Source organism: Drosophila teissieri, chromosome 3R, assembly GCF_016746235.2.
Source record: "Drosophila teissieri strain GT53w chromosome 3R, Prin_Dtei_1.1, whole genome shotgun sequence".
Lineage (NCBI taxonomy): Eukaryota > Metazoa > Arthropoda > Insecta > Diptera > Drosophilidae > Drosophila > Drosophila teissieri.
In genome coordinates this window covers 13,896,931-13,916,642 of record NC_053032.1, presented here as the reverse complement: position 1 = coordinate 13,916,642, position 19,712 = coordinate 13,896,931, and the positions used below count along the sequence as shown (strand labels likewise).

General features: G+C 40.4%; 1 protein-coding gene across 1 annotated transcript; it reads right to left on the bottom strand.

Moving 5' to 3' along the window:
• Positions 1 to 3,073: 3,073 nt before the first annotated feature.
• Positions 3,074 to 14,330, bottom strand: LOC122621333. The gene is made up of 6 exons (XM_043799168.1): positions 14,106 to 14,330; positions 8,932 to 9,085; positions 6,121 to 6,329; positions 4,326 to 4,459; positions 3,968 to 4,268; positions 3,074 to 3,439 (listed from the first exon to the last, which is right to left on the bottom strand). The coding sequence occupies exons 1-6, from the start codon at positions 14,152 to 14,154 to the stop codon at positions 3,273 to 3,275; spliced, it is 1,014 nt and encodes a 337-aa protein (XP_043655103.1). The 5' UTR covers positions 14,155 to 14,330; the 3' UTR covers positions 3,074 to 3,272.
• Between the last annotated feature and the right edge of the window lie 5,382 nt (positions 14,331 to 19,712).

The following is a 19,712-nucleotide window of genomic DNA, read 5'->3' as shown; positions in this document are numbered from 1 at the left end:
GCAGATTGCATGCAATCTCAGCATCTCAGCATCTCAGTATATCAGCATCTCGGCATCTCATCCTGCAGGGCCCAATTTCTCTCTTTTTCCCTTCAGGAAGTTGCTGCGTGAGTGTGTGTGAGTGAGTGTGAGGGAGGCTTAAATAAATAATGGTCGTATATATTGCACTTTGATGCAGGGCAGATCGACTCTCGATGGATGTTATTTTCTCGTTTTCTTTAAGGGCGCTTAATTTTCATTTTGGCTGGGGCATGTTCTGCGGGCTTTCCCCAGCTTCTATTTACCCTTCTGCTCCCCCCAGTTAGCATAAATGCATTAAAAACAATAAATGCGCAAAGTGGAGCGGCGCTGAGGCGCTCGTAAAGTGGTGCGCGCTAGGCAAGAAGGCAGGATGCGCCAGTATGCTTCGCTGGTTACCCCTTTTCCATTTCCCTGCCTCCGGGCCGGCGGTTTTGCCCGTATCCAGATCCCTCCACCATCCGCCATCCGCCATCCACCTTCCACCGTCACGGTCATTGCAAATTAATGGCCTTCAAAGTGGTTAAGCAGCAGGAGATTCAGTTCGCTGGACGCTGGCCGTTTGTTGGCCACCAGCTCATCGAGGCCACAAAGGAGCGCCGGAAAATTTTATGAGTTTCAACGGTGAAATAAGAATTTTTGCACAAAATAATATTACCCCCAAGAAAAAAAAGAAAATGCATCTCCTTTGGCTGCCTTTTTCCGTGTTGCCATTAAGTGCAAAAGGATTTTCATTCTTATGCGCATCCTGTGCATAATACAGCAGCATCTGCACACGCAAAACTCATTGTGTCTGTGAGTGTATCTTCCTGGATCTCTCTCTCCCTGTGTGTGTGTGTGGGTTGGCAAGGATATGCCAATTTATTGCACACACGAGTGCATTAGAGTGGTAGAGTCCTTGCCATGCCCTCGCTTTCCCTCTCTTTCGCTCACTCTCTGTCCGTCTCTTTCGTTGGGCCAAAGTTTTTGTGTTCATTTGGCGATTGTGGCTGCTGCATGTCTGGCAGAAATTACTTAATCCTTGTGGTTTTCTGGAGCAGCAAGTGCATTCTGTGACCATTTCCCTCAATCCTGCCCATCTCCCTGCCTCTCTTCCTCTCCTCCCCTTTCATTCGCCCATTAAAGCAATTGTAATTGGCATTTGTTGTTATTTAAGCAAGCTGGCAAAATCATTTATTTGCTCCCCTTTAAAGACCGACTGTCCACTTTGGCTGAGAGTTTCAACAGCACCCTGGAGTTGGCGGATTCTGCGCCTCCCTTTCCACAGATGCCTGGATCCTATAGCCTTTCCCCGGACTTTCTTTCCCTTTCCCGATCTCAATTGCCACTGCCCCGTCTTAGCGCCTTTAAATATTTGCCTGGGCCACTGCCAGGACTCTGCTCCTGCCTCTTCTACTGCCGCTTTATTGCCCCCTCAGAGGAACCGGATTCCTTCCTCTTTCTTCTGCATACACTGAAAAATGTATTTGATAATTTCCTAAAAGAAGGGAATTACAAATTAAAGTGACTTAGTAATCGCCACCGAAGAACGAACATTTAAATTACAAGTTAAATAAAATAAAAATAAAAAATAAAAATAAAATAAACAAAATGTATATCATTATAATGTTTTTAATTAAGCATTCATTTATGTACATCGATTATTTTCCGTGTACGAGTGCAGTTGCCGGGTTTCAGGACTCGGATGCAGAATGCTGAAGGAGCCTGTCTGTCCACGTCGCAGATTACAAATAAATTATCGCTTAATAGTCTTTTTACGCTCCTCGTCGCTTCTGCCATTTCTGGCCGGCAACTTTGATCCCTCATTTTACATTAGTGGTAGTCCTGTCCAAGTGGAAGATGATTCAATATGGAAATACACCTTACTTTTATTGCAAAGACTTTAGTTCTATTTTTCTAACTAATTTAACGAATAGTAATCATTTGAGTATCAACAAAACGGACATAAACTGAATCAATTTTTAAGGAAATAAAATTTATGGAACTAAGGGTTTAGCTTCAAGCATTGATTGCAATAAAAACAACTTACTCAATAATAATGCTGGCTCACTTTTAATGGTCTTATGAGAGGGCTTTAAAACGGGATATTTCATCTCAGTGTAATCTCCATGCAGATTCTGGGCATTTTGGTCGAATCTCATCCTGAGAAAGGCCGAACCCATTCAAAGGGGTGAACGCATTAAAAATGGATTTAAATGCAAAATAAAATAATGAAGAAACGCAGCTATTTACTTAACATTTGATATGGAAAGCGGGTTTGCTGTCTGTGTTTGCCAGCAAAAAAGTAAATATGACTGTCCAAAAACAAAAAACGGAAATGATGCTCTGAGTCTTACCTTTCGAATACTTACATCACCAGGAAATGTGTTAATTGTTATTGCTCACTTAAAAAAATCTAAAAACAAAACCCTAAAGAAACCAGAAATTACATTCTAAGAGACCTTAACCCCGAAATGAAAAAATAAATAAATATGTTGGGTATTAAGGTAAATATCGTACTATTCTATTCCAAAAAAAAATTAAGTTAATATTTCAAATTAAGTAATATCTTTTTTTGGTTCCGATTCTTAAGCAGACATTGGGCAGCGTACTCCTCCAAAAATCGAAACGGTCTTAACTTTGTTGTGCAGTGTTGGCCATCGCAGGAGTATGGTGCTGATGTGATATTGTGTGGAGGTCCAGCCTCCAATGCCACGAACTTGCGTATGCAAAGGGGGATTGCAATCGAATTCATTGAATTCGATTTAAAAGCGAGATGAAAACGAGACTGACGACTCAATGGAGGGGCGGGGCGGTGAATGCCTCTGTGGGCGTGGCGCACATAGCTGATATGCCCAAAGGCATGCGGGACATGTGCCTCAAAAGGCAGCAGTAAGTACAAAAAAGAAGTGAAACAATAAAGCGCAATGTGAACCAGAAAAAGGGCTCCCAACAACATATTTAACGACACTTTTGCGGTTATCTGTGAGCGGCAAAGAGTCGAAAATAAAAAGGGGAAAAGAAGTCATTTGTTTGCCTGCTTATTTATTGACGATGATTTCATTGTTCCTATAATTCGATTGCACACTTAAAGGCTATTTACAGGATTCGCTCGCCTATGCTTAAGTTAATTTCCCCCACGAAACTCTGCGAGACTTTTATTACAATTATACATAAATATTACATTGATTTTGTTTGTAAATTCTCACGTGCATTTCAGTTGCTTAGAGCTACAAAAATGTTAAACAAATCGAACACAACAAAAAGGAACACAATCAAAACCGGAAACGAGGAAAACTACATCGCGTCGCCGCCATTTTATAGCGCGCCGACTTCCGTGCGCCATATTGAAATGTCAGCGGTGTGAAGAGTCGCACTGCGGTCATCGTCATCGAAATTGCCACCAGCAGCAGATGCTGCACTTGTGGATTTGGAGTGGCACCTGCAACAGGAAGAGGCAGAGATAGGGCGGTAGAGTGAGTGCTAGAGAGTCGTAATGGTCAGTGGGGTCGGCGGGCCAGTTGGGTCAGTGGGGTCAGCGGGGTCAGCGGGGTCAGAGATCAGACTTTTATTAATTTGCGTTAAAATTTGTCCAAATAGCGAGACCGCGACCGGACTGTCAGTCCGTGTGGAAACGTATTTATTTTTAATTAGCGACCGCTGACATTGCGGTCAAGTGCATTAAAAGCAATGCTGCCAAACGACGCTTTAAGCACTAAATGTACTCTCTACATTTTTGAGTCATCAAATTTTATTACGTAATTTAAAAATAAATTAAAGTATAACTGTATGGTTTGTTGAACTCCGTTAATTAAAAGTACTTCTTAACGAACAATTTAATAAAAATCGTTATACTTTCCGGTAAATTTGTGATATTGGTACTTTTAAATGTTTAGTTACTTTTAGTGGTGGACAGCAATTGCTGCTATTTTTTACAGACATATTTTAAAGAATATCTATTTTGACTTACTTGATCTCGAGTTGATCAGCTTCTGATTTTTCTGATCAATTTCGTCCCTGTAAAGCTGGGCGAACATGGTACCTTCTCTTTGCAGATGTGGATACCGATCGATCTCCGCAACACAACGCAGCTCGAGCCCAAGTCTAGCTGGTGAGATTGTCCGCTTTTGCTGGATCAGTTTTTGCAATTGCAATTGATGGAACCGTGGTTCATTGGCGTAAAAATTCAGCTGGGAAACAATGCGTCGCATGCTGTATCCATGGGCTACAATGGTGGTCTCAAAAGAGGGGAGTAAATCCGCCAGAGAAACCTGCAAAAAAAACCGAACTTAAGAAAATAAAGAAATATGTGGATGAGTTACACATACCTTTATTCCATTGACGTACCAGGTAATCCGCGTGAAAAGGCTGGAAAAATCCGTACTACAGTTGACCTCTACGAAGTCGTCGAAGCGATAGGTTGAGTGAAAGCTGCTGATGAGTGGATTGTTCTGGGGAAGTGCTGAAATATTTAATAATATATTTTAGAATTAAAAACCATTTCTACGAAGGATAAGTAGAATTATATCTGCATTGTGTATAGTGTAAGATGCTTGGAATAAGTTTTCTTTTTTTTCCGCTCTCGTACTGCTTTGGAGTTTCATATATACAGCTATCAAAAACAGACATGTCTAACTAGCCAAAGCATTGCTGAGTTGGGCTAAGGGGAAAAGCACCTGCAGTATCCTTGCTGTGAAAGGACCCCACTCACTTATGCGAGAGTGTGAGACAGATGACTTTTTCCCCGGCTGAGTGCATCTCAGTTCTCAGTTACGTCCTTAGCTAATTTTAAACGCACATTACACATGCAAATGGCGCACCTTTTTTGCTATGGTTCTTTATTTTGCTGCTGCTCTTCTGCAACGCTTCTGTTTGTTTTGCCCAACTTCTCTATTTGCTTTTGATAAATTTTTAAAAATATTTTAGCAACAGCAGCGCCGGGGAAAAGTAGCAGAGCCCGAGGCATGACTGCCCCGCATCTACAAGATATTTATTTTATATCAGCGGAAAAATAGATGATCATAAAACACATGCAGAGAAACATCCTGTGGGGCAAAAGTAAAAGCGAAATAAGGATGGCAAAACGCACACGCTGCGAGGAAGGAGTGGGGAAGAATAGGAGGAAAGAGGAGCAAGGAGGCGCTGGCAGTGCTGGAGCTTTTCATTTTAGCGATATCCTTTTTAAGCATAAAGTGCTGCCGTAAATCACAGAGCCGCACACATACACACACACTCTCACACACACACTCAACAGAGAACTATGAGAAGGAGCAGGAAGGGTGCCCCCTGTGTGCTTGTGTGTGTACGGATGCGAATCACATGCATCTCTTGGTTACATTTTATGAACGCGCGCTGTTCCTCTCGCGAGCACATCCTGAATGGCTGGCTGCCTCGCATTCGCTTTCCTCACAGCTTATCCTGTGCGTGTGCAACACCACCCAGCCACCCACTGCACGGCAGCACCACCCGAGCCAACCAATCCACCCACTGGCCCACTGCACTGGCAGCCACTTTGCCAGCTCTTCATATATGCAAACGGCCCTGCATGTTTCTTGCAGTTTTCTTCCACCGTTGTTTACTATTAAAATATCACGGAAATTACACATTTTACTCTGTTTATGCTGTGCAGCAGCAAAAGGAAGCACGGCGGGAATACGCCAACGGGAAATGCACCTACACACTGTAAAAAACTATTAGACTACAACTATGGTTGATGCCCTGGAGTTTTGCAGTGAATTGTATAATTTTTGGTAAGAAATTGAAATACTTGTGTCTATTTAAACAGGCAAATACAATGATGTTATAAGGAAGTGTATTAAGGTGCCCTTTTTTTCTCATCATTCGCGGTTCAGCACCAGTATTCTTTGAGTTTCTCAGAATTTATCTGCGTGAACCCAATGTTGTCCTGCATTTGCATCACGCCCACAAAGATAGTTTCTTAGCACGTGCCTGTTGGTGGTGGAGGCGTGGAGTTTGGCGTACCCACTGGCCCACTCTCGTTAATTTAAGACTAACAATTGGAATTGCATTTCATTACTCAGGCACCCCGGCGCTGCTCACTTGCCCCACCTGCCCCTCCTGGCAGGAGTGCAACGCCTGCAACACCTGCACTGTTGGACTCACCTTCGACGGTCATGTTGGCGTCGCGGGCAGTTAACTGGAAGTGGGGGGCATCGCCGGACACTTCGCACCTGTAGACGCCCGACGACTTGACGCCCAATAAATTGAGCTCCACGCGACAGGAGGATTCGTTGCACTCGTTGCCGTCATCGATCAGCTGCACGCCCTCCACTGCGAACGGAATGTAGGTGGGCGGGGTGAGGGGCGAGTATCTGCAGGATTGGGTGATTAATTGAAATACTTTAGTATATAGCTCTAGTGTTGCTAAAGCTAGCTGCTAAGCAAGTAGCAAAAATACAGGATGGTAAAGGATGGTAAACAAGTATTATTAAAAACAAATGATGTTAATTACTCCGACCTATTTAACTATAGCTTCCTAGCATATTTAAAACTTTTTTATGAGATTACGTGAAACGAGAAACTTAGGAAAATTTACTAAAAATCGTATTAACCTGCTCATGTTCTTCACATTTTAGTCCGACGGATATACAGCAGACCTAAATCATATCTACGCATTCATAGGGTTTCCTTTTAAAACTACCATTGCCTTACTTAAAAATAGCCAAGCTGACAGCACTATGGAGTGGGTGTGGAGATGAGCTGGCAAAGTGGCCGCAAATTGCAAAGGAACCTCCTCCCTTATCCCTGCGAACGCCAGCTGATAATCTGCAGATGTGTGTCGTAGGCTTGGGTTAAAAGCTTTCAAAGCCATCAACGCAAACCGGCCAGGAAATGGAGGAATCGTTTCTCTTTTTCGCCACTAGTAGACAAGTGGCTTACATGCACTCAACCTTAACTGATTGCCAATGCGGATTCGACGTGTGGAAAACCGGGACGAGTGGTCGAATCGATGGAGAAAGGGGCACGGCTGAGAGCCGAGGGCAGCCCTTTAATTTGTTTTGTATTGTGGATTGGTGCTCATTAATCCCACAAATGCCTCAAAACATGTAAAAAGCGGAATCCACAACAAAAAGTGTTCAAGTGGAAAACTTGTCCAGCCCACACAAACACACACACGCACACTCGCAAACAGATGCCAAGTGGCTTTTCCCCTCCTACAAAAACCACATAAATAAAATCCTGGCTAAGGCAAAAAAAAATCGTTGCCTACTTTTGTGCGCTGCGGTAGTGTTGATAAGTCGCCTTCGAGCGCCACTTGTTAATAGCCATGGTAGAAAAAGTGGGGTGGCTGGGGGACCGTGGGTGGGTGGCCCGATTTCGCATTATTTGCGGCTTAGGCGGTAACTGCGGCAGCAAATCAACAAATTTGATAAGCAATATAAACGGCATCCGCCGCCGACCGATGCTCGTTACAAGGGGATTTGTTTGGGACAGAGGCTGAATAATGCTCGATTTTCCCTCTTTTGGCTTTTTCTCGAGTCCACATACAGAAAAAGGCAAGCTAAAGTACACGTTAAATTAATTTTACTAAAAAAATAAGAATACCATTGTACCCTAATCCAGAAGGATACAATAAATGGTAAACAATACTGTAAGACTATATAATATTTTACTTTAACAAAATCCAGAGCCAACTGCAGTCATTCTGTGATATGTGGTAGTTCAGTTGAAATGGTGGACTTTGTAAAAATGAACTATTTCATATAAAAGTTTTACTTAAATAATAATTTGAAACCTTCAACAAAAATCTGTGAGCCATTGGCAATTAGTTGCCTAAAAACTCAAAGACAAGAAAAATGTTGCAAGTTATTTGTGAACTTCTGACGCTCTTTTTCTAGCACTAGTGTTTGCCTTAATTTGCATTCGGCTGGCAAGTGCAAGTGGAATTGCAATTTGGCTCCAGTTGACTTTTACGTGCTGCTGTCTAATTAAAACTTTCGCTCGCCCCATGGGACTCGCTAACTGTCTCGTTCCCTTTTATTTTTTCTTCATTTTTGCAAGCTTTTCTCGCAGATTTTCTGTGTGCGGGAGTTCATGTATGCTATGTACTCTGCTCTACTCATTTTTAATTAAGCAAAATGCTAGCCAGACACCGTAGATTTTTAATTTTCACATCACAGTAGAAAGAGCCGACAATGATGAAGTGTTATCATGCCACTTACTGTGGCTAACTTGGGGGTCAAATGGCCTTTTAATCATCCCATTTTGGTTGGCCAGCAGTCGAAATATGTGCTCTTTTGGGCAATTAATTTGTTGTTTGCTTTTTGGGCCGCTGCAAACGCTGCAAACGATGTGTGCATAAATAATAAATGCCGCTTAACGGCCAACTTGTGTGAGAGAACGATATAGGGCTCGAAGCTCTCTGTTTGGCCAAACATTTAAATTAATTTGCCAACACAAATTAATTTATTTAATAATTAATTGAGCAAGAAACTCGGTCGACAATGAACATATTTGCGGGTGCGTGTATTGTGCTTGCACAGCAAACCACTCGGAGGTCAGAGGTCACGGGAACCATGTCCCAGATTTCCGTGCATCTGACAGCTGCGTGTTGAAATAACTATCATAAATTATAGCTGCGGAAGGTCGGCATCAAAAATATCAGGTCCTACGAATTAGTTGATGCCTTTTTTGTAATTACCCACTAAATAGGAGTTTTGTAATAATTTAATAAATATTTGTATCTGTAAGCTGATATGATGCCCAAGCGCAGTTGCAGAAATTAAAATCGAAGAACAAACTGGATAAGAAAAAATAAATATTAATATTTGAATATAAAATTAGGTTGAGGCAATAATTAAAATCAATGAAACATAACTTAACTAACTTTAATAATTATGTGACGCACTGTATTACATACTTCCACATGAAAAACCTGCAAAAATACTTATAATGTGCAATTTTTCTACTTACCTAAAAAACTCCTTTCCGTTTTTGTACCACTTAACCGAATTTAACGTGTGACCACTTATGTCATAGCTGCAGGATAATGTCACGTTATCACGAAAATCAACAATTTGTGGCACATTGATGTCAGTCACACGTAGACACTGAATGCGCCGCACAACTGGCAGGGTGGAAATGTTGGGATTTTCCCGGGGAGAGAAAAGCAAAACAGAGGGAGAATGTTAGTCCCATGCAGCGAGATGAAAAACGTCAGATAAAATGATGAGAAATGCCATAAAAATGGTGAATATAAAAAGAATAAATACGAAAAACTGGAAACGAAATGGAAATGTTTTGCATTCGTCTGCTTTAAATTGAGGCATTAAACCAGTACCACAGAATCTCGAATCCCTGTCAGAGATTGTGCGGTAATAAAAAATTATCATTCGGTTCTTTTTTTTAAATGACAAGAGAAAGAAACGTATTCCTTTATAGACAAATGGGTGCAAAAAAAGACAAATTCTATTTGGGTTCATCGATTTTGTTATTTGAATGAGTAAAATAAAAATTATTATTTTTTGTCATTTTATTTGCAGAATCAAAAGAATCTGTGTTGTGCATTTTTTACATTTAATGGTTTTAATCTTAATTTTAAACGAGAAACAAAGTATTTACGCAAAACATATTTTTAGGTATATTTAAAATACAAAATGGTTTCAAATAAAATAGGAAAAATATTTAAATATTTGTTTGTCATACTACAGTACATTTTGGTTACAATGGCTGCCACAAATATTTTGCCCCTTTGTCCGGCTTAGTATTATTGTTGCAAATTGAGAAACACTCCTAATCGCTTCTCTGTATTTTAAGCTTATCAAAAGTAAAATGGAAATGGCACGAACTAAAGCATTGCAGGGTAGAAATGAGAACAAGAGCAACCGAGACGCACAACTCCTAATTGAATGAACTTGTAGAAATGCCGAGCACTAAAGCTCAGAGTTTTGCAGCAACAAAAACGCACTAAACGGTGCCACCAACAACAATAGCAACAACAGCAACAAACCGCGTGCTGGTTTTTACAATTTGCAGAACGCTTTTAAGTGCAAACAGACAGAGCCAGAGAGAAACGGGTGCAAAAAAAGGGGAAAATGCCGGAAAAAATGGTTAATATCATTAGCTGCAATGGGTTTTTGTTGCTGTTGGTGTTGCTGTTGCTGTTACCGCGGTGTTTTTCCTTCTCCTTATATTACGCTAAATGCCGAACTTGCTGCCAGTACGGAATTTCCATAATCCTGGCCCTGTCAGTTGCTGCAGTTGAAGTTGCAATTGCAACTGGAGCACACTGCCGCATGATAAGCAAGAAATCCGCGAGACGTCGCCAAGTGGAAGCCAACAACTTGTGCATAATTTTCGCAAATCGCATTAGGTAACAGCAGCAACAGCAATAGCAACAACAGCAGCGGCAACAACAACAGCACCTGCAGCAGCAACAGTTGCAACTGCAACACTCGTGAATTTAATTTGTCGCAGTTTACAGTTGAAATAACTTGCAAGGATGTCAAAAGTTGCGATTGCCGAAGGCACCACGAGCAGAGTATTTATTTTTCGGCTAGCTCGAGTTCGTCCTTCGAGGAAAAACTCTTTGAGTTGGTGCAACATCTGGAAAATGGGAAAACGGGCGAGACAAACTTGTTTAAACTTTCAATAGACAAACAGACAAAAGTGCCCGCCTGCTTCTGGTTCTGGTTCTGATTTTGATTCCAATTCTGATTCGGTTTCCAATCCCTGACATGAGCCCTTTGAAGCATGTCAAAGCAGCCGACGAACAACAAGCATAGGAGCAGCAGCACCACCAACAAGGACGACAATGGCAAACACATTTGCAAATGGCAGCGGCAACCGCAGCTTAATGACAGCCGTAGAGGAAAAGTAAATGGAAAACTTCACCTGCGCGACTAAAAGACAGGACACAACTGTTGTTTGCGGTTGTGTGCGTGGGCGAGTGTGTGTGCGTACCGATGCCGGCTGCTTGTGTATGTAAATAATAAAAATAAGTACATCAAATACAGACAAACGAAACTTTTTTGCACGGCAATCAACGCACTTGAGTGAACTTTGCTGCCTAACAACGAAAACCAGTGGCTCAGACTGAGGATGAATCCGAGTCGGAGGAAAAACCAAGACCAAGACAACCTGGCAAGTCAATTTCTTGATGCTCCTGTGCACTAGAAAAAAATGCGTCAACACCTTGCTAACCAAATCTAAAAAAATGTAGATGTGTGTCTTTTTTTTTCTTCTGGTGTTTCTAATTTTAATTTCTTCACAAAAAGAATACCACTTTTAAAAGTCTAGAGCGCTCGAATCTGAATTTTATCTGAAATAAGCCATAAAAAGGTTATCCCTGTGCAAACTTAATGCCATTGTTTATATTTTTACTAAGTGGTAGTAACCAGATGCTAAACGGAGCAATTAAATAAATAATCGCTCTAAATGGTTTTTTCTTTAATTTTCGATTGTTTCTGTAAATATTTGGCGCACAGACTTGAATTTTAGTTAATGAAACTATTAATTTAATTCTGATACCGAAATTCCGTAAATATGATTTATCACGTTTATTATATTATGGTCTTTATGACCAAAATTTGTATGTGCTTTGATACAGTTAGAGGGAAAATGGCAGTTTTATATTAAGTGTTTTCGTGTGAAAAAAATCCTGAACTCTAGCTATCTGCTATTTTATTTATGATTTTCCTTAGTGATGTTTTCCCATTCCGTTTGTCTGCCGCATCTGTTCGCTTTTGAGTTCGGCAGAGAAAGAAGACATCTCAGCCAGTTCTAATGAAAGTCAAGGGCCAAGAGCAGTTCAATAAGCTCTTCTACTTCGAAGGATTTGAGACCTCTTTAATGGGGACTTCAGGATCCGAATAGTTGGTAAAATACGAAATGTATTTCGCCTATACTTTCCGACTGAGATCAAATCCGCTTTAAGCATTTGCCTCGACGAACGAACGATAAACGCTCGAACAGACAAATCTGCAGTAAACCAAGGGAAAAGTAAGCAGCCTAAGGAGGCGGAAAAGCGGGAAAATCGAGGGGCCAAGCGTCTATAATTTGCATACAAATGCGGGGCCAAGAACGACAAGTGGGACATTGGATTCTGGGCGCCAGTTTGGATCGAGGTGGGAGTTTGTTTTAGTTTGGCTCTGGGCTGTGCTGCGGCGAACAAACACAAATAAAGATGCTAATCTCAGCAAAGCGCAGTGGCTTCAGAAAAAAAATAAAACAAAAAAAAAACGAAAAAAAAAACTAGAGCAGAATCGAGCAGTTAAACGAGCAACACGAGCAGGCCAAGTTGGCTAGAAAAAGCTTGGCCAAAAAGCATCGTCGAGATTTCTCAGCTGATGCGTGGCTGTGTTGTTTTTGGCTTCCATTTTGCCAGTGTTTTTGTCTCAAATCCCATTTGGTATGCAGCTGGAAACGCGTGAAAGTTTAAACTTGTGAATAGAGTGAATAGATCCTGCCTTCAGTTGTGCTTCAACTGCAACTGTAACTTCAGAATTGGCAAGCGGCTTTGTCAGACTCTTGGCCGAATGACATGTGGATGCTACACCCAATTTTCGAGGGCGGAAATGTGTAATTTTTGTGTGCAAACATGGCACAGACGCTATAGCGTTTACTCTGCCTTCGGGGAGAATGGGGAAACGCACACTTACTAAAATTGAAGACACTTATAAAATCGGCAATTTGTTTAAATAAACTTTATGGCACTTGGGGCCGGCAACGACTCCTCGTTGTTGTAGCCAAATATTTATTTTCGTAGCAGGCAGCCACTGTTTGCAGTGAATTTTAGGAGCGTCTATAAATTTTAGAAAAGTGCAAATAAAATATAGCGACCGGCAGAGAGACGCTTTTTACACAGTGGGGTAAATCCTTTAAGGCGTATTCCGGGTTGAAATTGTCGCATTTATGTTTGGTTTATGCAAATGTTCTGCCATCGCAGCCGAGTGTCCCGGCATTTGTCAATGTCTGCGTCTATGTCCTTGTCCTTGCCATTTGAGGTTCCTCAAACAATGCATGAGCTCGTTAAAGGGGAAACCCAGCCAACTGTGCACATCATTTGACATTTTGTTTGACACTCATTTTTTTGGTAATAAATACGCTTTGCATATTGCAAATTTGAATAACCGAATACTGTTCAATAAATTGACAGAAAAGTAAAAGAGGTCAATTGAAATTTCATTTAAACGGGTACAAAACAAATGTGCTGAAAATAAACTTTGCCAAAATGATTTAGCTCGCAATATGTATTCGTTTAAATTCTGTTAGAAGCATTTAATCGTGTTAAATGCATCACGGAGAGTTTGCTGAAACTTTTTTAATATTTGTTCATTATTAACTGCACGTTTATGACTTTTTGCTTTGCAAAAAATGCGAACTTTACACATCCCACAACTGTAATGTGGTAAAATTATGAGTATCAAATATTTGCATCTACATTTAGAACACGGAAAATTTTCCGAAATAAATGTTTATAAATAAAATGTTATATTTTTAGCAGGTCCTTTTTTTGCTTCAAGCTCCGACTTGTTTTTGTATTTCCTACGTAGAATATTGCTCATTCGCCAGATTTGTTGCCAGCGCAACAAAAGTGGAAAAAGAAAGCTTATCTGTGGCAGACACATTAAAGCTAATTGAAATTATTATTTTTATTTGCATTCCAAGTTCTGTACGTTTCGGTTCATTTTGTCTTTCATTGGGCCATAATTAAAAGTGTATTTAAAACACAATTTCGGCGGCATAAAATTAACATAAATTGATGCGGTCGAGGTCGGGTCAGAAGAGAAAATCGGCAGCGACCGGGTCAAAAGGCGGCGACACCCAAACAAACACATTTATTGCTATGCTAATTTCGTGTTCGGGTCACACAGAAGCCAAATGCACAAAAGCGGCAAGCGGAAACGGAAATGCCTAAATGACTATAGTCATAGTGTAAGAGTGTGTGTGTGACTGTATGTGTAAGCGGGAGCCACAAAGTTGCCGACATCGTGGATTTTGTCGTAAAAAAGGTTTGCGGCGGCTTGCCAAAGGATTAAAAGCAAAAGGCAATAAAATGAAAAGTTTCAAATATTTTCATTATTACGGCCCAGGACCGGGCTCTCCATAGGATATATCCTGTGGCCAGGACTTTAACGTTAACTTACCCAGCAGCATGTGCACGCCCAGCTGCAGCAGCCAGCGGCCAAGGTCCATTGTGGGCAGTCGCCTTTAAAGTCCCCAGCTGATTTCGATCCACCTCCCTGGCCACATGGACAATGTCGAGGCAGGACGATGCCGATGGGAATGGGATGGCGGGAAACTTTGCTTTTTTTGGCCAAACTCAATGGCCGGCCATATTTTCTATTAGTCCAAACTTTTGGGGGCAAAACTTTTTCTGCTCTACGCGGCGCCTCTCATGATTACATCGTCCTTTATCTACATAGATATAGTTTCGATATCGATAAATGCCATTGACAGGTCAGCAGGCCAATGAGCTAGAAAAATAAGTGCGCACTCCTTGTTAGCTAAAAAATATCTTTATTAAATTTTAAAACTTTTTTGGTCTCAGAGCGCAAAATACATTCAGTGTCTAATAACAGTGCACAGAGCGAAAAAGAGCTCAGAAGCCGTACCGAAGTACTCGATAAATTGTATCATAAAATCCAATTAAAAAATAAAGCGATTATTTTGTATTATGTAAATTATTTCAAAAATATTATGTGTTGAAAATCAAAAATATTGTAATGTGACCGCATATTTGTATTGATTCTGAAGTATCGCAAATAAATTTTAAAATTTTATTTTATTTTTGCAGTGCATCTATAGACCACTCCCACACCCGCTCTCGTCTGACTTTTGTAAAGTTTCGCGTCGGCTTTTTATTAAACTTTTCTCGGCTATTTTTTTCGCTTTCATTCTGTTTGGCCACTGCATTTGTTTATTGTCATTGTCAGCGTTATTTAAACGTTGACAGTTTCAAAAATACACCGAGCTCAAACAGCAGCATAGGCAAAAAGAAAACAAAAATTTGAAATTATAGCAGACAACTTTGTCTGCTTCAGAAGCCAAAAATTCCCGTAGCTGGCTGTGGTCCAGCCAAAATCTCAAAGTCTGGGGAACATACATCCTGACCTCGGCAGGACGCTCCGGGCTTTGTGGCACAAAGTCCTTTAATGCTCTAATCAAATTGTGGCTTCTTTTTTGTGGGCTCCCCCTCGCTAAAACTGTTGTTATTGTTGCTGACGCTGTCCTCATTGTTTTGGTTTCATTGACGCGTTTATTAAAATTACCGTGGCAAAGTTTTTGCTGCGGAACGGCACTTTATTTTTCAAAAACAGACAGACATCCCCTGCAAGATCAGATGGCTGTTGGCAACCAAAATAACTCGCTTTATTTACAGGTGGTCAAGTAATCTACATAAACAAATTTCAATTGTTATTGGACCGGACTGAATAGGGTCAGGACAAGAAGAAATAACTGCAAAGTGTACCAGTAAATATTTTATTATTATGGCATATATTTAAAGCAATGCACGCATAAGTGAGACAGGGATGCACATTTTGAATGGAAAAGTATTCAAAAGACAATGATTGACAAATATTTCGCATCCAAAAATTTAAAAAAAACGTTTGTACAAAGCTTTATATTTGTTCAATTAAAGCTGTAAATTGTTATCTACTATTTTATTTAAGTAAGCAACCCAAATCATTGTCCTATCGAAAAGTGAAATGTCATTGTTCTTTTACTAAGACGAGTTTGAACACTTGTTAATTGAATTATTTCTATGCAATTTATATTGCTGATTGACAAGATCTGGTCGAGCAGTATATGCCAGACAATAAAAATATTTTGACAAAAATATGATTTGCAATTCCCCAAGCCAAGCAAGCCACTCAAACATGCACATGGCAGATAACAAAATCAAATCGAGCACTGGGCAAATGCACAAAAATACTTTTCACATACTAGAGACTGGACGACAATCGAAATGGTTCGAATTGATTGTTGCAAAAGCAGACTACGCTTATGCAATTAGACAAATGCTTTGTAAGACTGACTTGCTGATGAATCACCAGGACTTTTCCCCAAGGCGCTCAAAATCTCGCAATCGTCTGTCTTCCAATTATAATATAAATATCAAATTAATGGCAATATCAGGTCGCACTTGACGTTTCCATTTCCATTTCCATTTCGATTTCAAGTGGTAGTTGCAGTTGTTTGGCATTTCAATTTGCTCTCAATTTGTTTTGCATTAACATGGCGTATACGCAACATGTTTCCCATCGAAGTAGACAATGTCAAGCACTCACACATACACGCATATCCGCATGACCCTAAATGTAACTCTCACACACATGCACGCCCAGCGAGACAGAGTGGGAAAACGATAGTGACTTAAACAGCTCTGCTTGAAGCTGAGTTAATTACTTAATGGCAATGTAATGTATACACATACATAATTAACAAACATTTCATTGACTGGCTTAAATGACACACATGCACACCAACACACACGCCTGCAGTCCTCTCTTTCCCGCATACATACCTCTCTCTTTCGCTCCGGCTGTCTAAAATCTACACATGACTTTTGAAATATTTATGCACTTTCAGTCTGCCACTGCTGTTGCATTGACATTTTGCGTTCTATTGTAAAATTTGCATAAATTCATAATTTTACAGCACGTGTGCGATAATTTTGATGTATTAGATTTTCAACTTGAATTTAAATTTTTAAAATACGGGCTTCAATGACCGGTGTTTTTTTTTTTTGTCCTTTGACGCCGATTTAAAAACAACAGCCAAACCGTACCGGCAGCGCTTTCCCTTCGTACCGCTTCGCACCGAAGTTGCCGTAAAACTGACTACGGCCAGCGTACTCCGGACTCGGGATTCCGGCATGGATTCTGGGGAACTCTTTGATGCCGTGGCTCTACTTTCGCAGGCCCTCCGCCGACACAGCTTCGATTTTCGTCGGAAATTTCACAGAGATTCCTCTCTTTTGGAGTACGGCATTTAAAGAGAAGTCCAATGGCCGTATCTTTGGGCGCGGTATGGCTCATGGATTTTCTCTGGTTCTGATGTTACGGAAAACTCTTGGGATGCTGCTGCTATTAGCATGTAGCTTTGTAGCGCCTGTTAGTGTTCTTTAATGTTATGCTAACATAGTGGAGACTTTTAAAACAACAGCTGTTAGACCGGTACATTGCATGTTAGTACTAACGTAATGCTTAATCTTAACAGAATATGTAAAAAGAATAACCGAAGCTGAATTCTTATTTCGCGAACTTGAAACTATAACTATAAATATAAAAAGGCTGAAACATGTAGAATTATTAACCAATTTTTCTATTATTATATTAAGGACTTCTCCAAATTTTTAATGCACGACTGCGAAAAAGATAAATCATCAATAAATAAAGGATTAAAATATGAGTAAATTCAAATTTACATATCAAAATCCTTTACTTCCAAATACCTATTGTATTACATTAAACAAAAAAATAAAACAAATCCCCCGGATAAAATCCAATACAAAGTTGCTTAGCAGGAGAATTAACCCGCGACGGCCTTGTGCATCGAAGTAGACAATTGAAAACAACATTTTCTACCCAATGTCAACCCACTCGTGGCGATGTGGCGGCCAAATCCTATTAGCCACATGCCACTCCTTGTCGCTGTTGGCCGCATTTTGGCCGGCAGACACGGCGGAATGCATCCTGGAGCTTAAGCCGCAGCTGCAGTATCAGCTTGGCTCGAAAAGAAATGGAATTTCGACGGCAAGCCGCTTAGTTTCTTATCGATTTCATTTGTTGTGCTTGAAAAGGGCTGCCGACGAAGGTCCGGAAATAGGAGGCGGCGTGGTGGGGCATTTGGCGAAACAAATGGCAAATGGCTGCAGTTATCAGTCACTCACAGAGTTGCAGCTGCTGCTCTTGGCAAGGCCAAAACGGGGTTATCTCATTGTGTTCCCGATCCTGCAGCTGAAGTCTCTGCAGCTGTCAGCCAGGCTGATGTTAATGTTGTGCTGTGGTTTGTTCAACTCCTGTCATTCCGATGAAACACACAGCCATTGTTGCAGACACTTAAAAAAATGGTAACCAAAAACATAATGTATTATTAATCATTTTACCTACAAACGCCGTGCGATTGAAAATAACACTACAATGTATTATAATCAGATAATCAAATAATAATGAAGAAGATCAACTGAGATGTGTTCCGCATTCATAATTCGAATAGCTGTCATGAACACCTTTTAATTTAATTACGAAACCCCAACTTTTAAGATAATTATTTTCTTTCACTCATTAAGCTGTCAAATAAAATATCACCCTATAATGCAAATGAGTTTAACTTTAATGGCCTGCAAGTTGATGGTTAAATTAAATTGTGTTAAAAATGAAATCAACTCAAATCAATTCAAATGAATTTTCCACTCAGCTCGACTGGCAATAATTAATTTTTGTACATTTTCGTCACAGCCACTGGTAGCTTGTTGAAAATCAATAAAGCTTATGGGCTTAATGAGCTCGCTAGGTGATGTGGCACGCCCTCGACGTTCGTTCGCATTAAGCTGATTTAATATTCAAGTATTTATTGAATATATTTCACACATTTTGCCACCAACTTACATCGCCATAAACTGAAAATAATCGAGCATATTTATTTAATTTCAGGCATTATTGTCGCCTGTCCTCTCCAGGGATTTGGGCTAGGTCACGAGGCGAGCTCGTAAACTATGTGGAATTTGGCACAATCCGATTACTTATTCTACGGAAGGTATCCAATTTTTGCGGGGATCTTTTTTTAAGTAACTTTTTTACAAAATGTTAGACCTATTAAAAAGAGATTTTTAAGCTGAATAAAATGTTTCAGGATTGGAATAAAACCCATAGTGACAAGATTCTACCTAGTAAAAAATATTTTTTGAATTATTAGGTTTCTATAGATTCCATATGCAGGAATTTAGTAAGTTTATAAATGGCATTTTCACATATAGAGGGGTTTAAATGTGATTTTACCAATTTAAATGACCGTGACAATTTTTTTGTGCTGCGGTAACCCTCGAATAAAGTGCACTTAAATGCTTGAAAAATTGATTAAAACGTGGGCCAGAAAGTATGCCGATGCAATGGTAAATATATGACCACAGCGATTTCCCCCCGGTCAAAGGCCATTCTCGTATTTTGCCGTTGTTGTCGCCGGTAAAGTTCTTGCGGTAAAGTTTTTATTTTGGCCTTTTTCCGGGCAATAGCTGCATATCCGTAGATGGCACGTGAGTTTCCCGTACCCGGCGCATGACCAAGGGACTAATGGCACTCTCACACACTCGCACACTCACACACTTGTCACGTGTTTAGACTACAACAAATATGCTAAAAATGTTATGCCAAAAGCCATGCAGGCGATGGCACGATGGCTAAAGGGAGCAGGGCATTTGGATTTTGCATTTTACAGCACCCGAAGGCAGCGCAGCTGCTAAACTTGGCGCCGTTTGTTGCCATTTGCGAAAATGCGCGCGAGTATTTTAAAAATGCATTCCCCCACCTCACAGAATCCTGAACAGGACCCGTTCTACTTCATACCATTCCACCCATCACGTTCTGGCCAAGTTAAGACAGCCAGGACAGGAGCTTAGCTCATGGTCATATGATACTGTACGAAAAAGGGCACTAAACGTTATGAGCTTTGTTATTTAAAGAACAAGGATCTAATGAGGCATAATTAGTAAAAAGCATTTACCTTAGAGTATATTGAAGAATATAATAGTA

Coding starts and splice junctions, on each gene's coding strand:
- LOC122621333 (XM_043799168.1), bottom strand. CDS start 14,154: ATGGACCTTGGCCGCTGGCTGCTGCAGCTGGGCGTGCACATGCTGCTG. Junction 9,086..14,105: donor GGGCGTGCACATGCTGCTGG/GTAAGTTAACGT, acceptor CCACCCTGCCAG/TTGTGCGGCGCATTCAGTGT. Junction 6,330..8,931: donor AACGGAAAGGAGTTTTTTAG/GTAAGTAGAAAA, acceptor CCAATCCTGCAG/ATACTCGCCCCTCACCCCGC.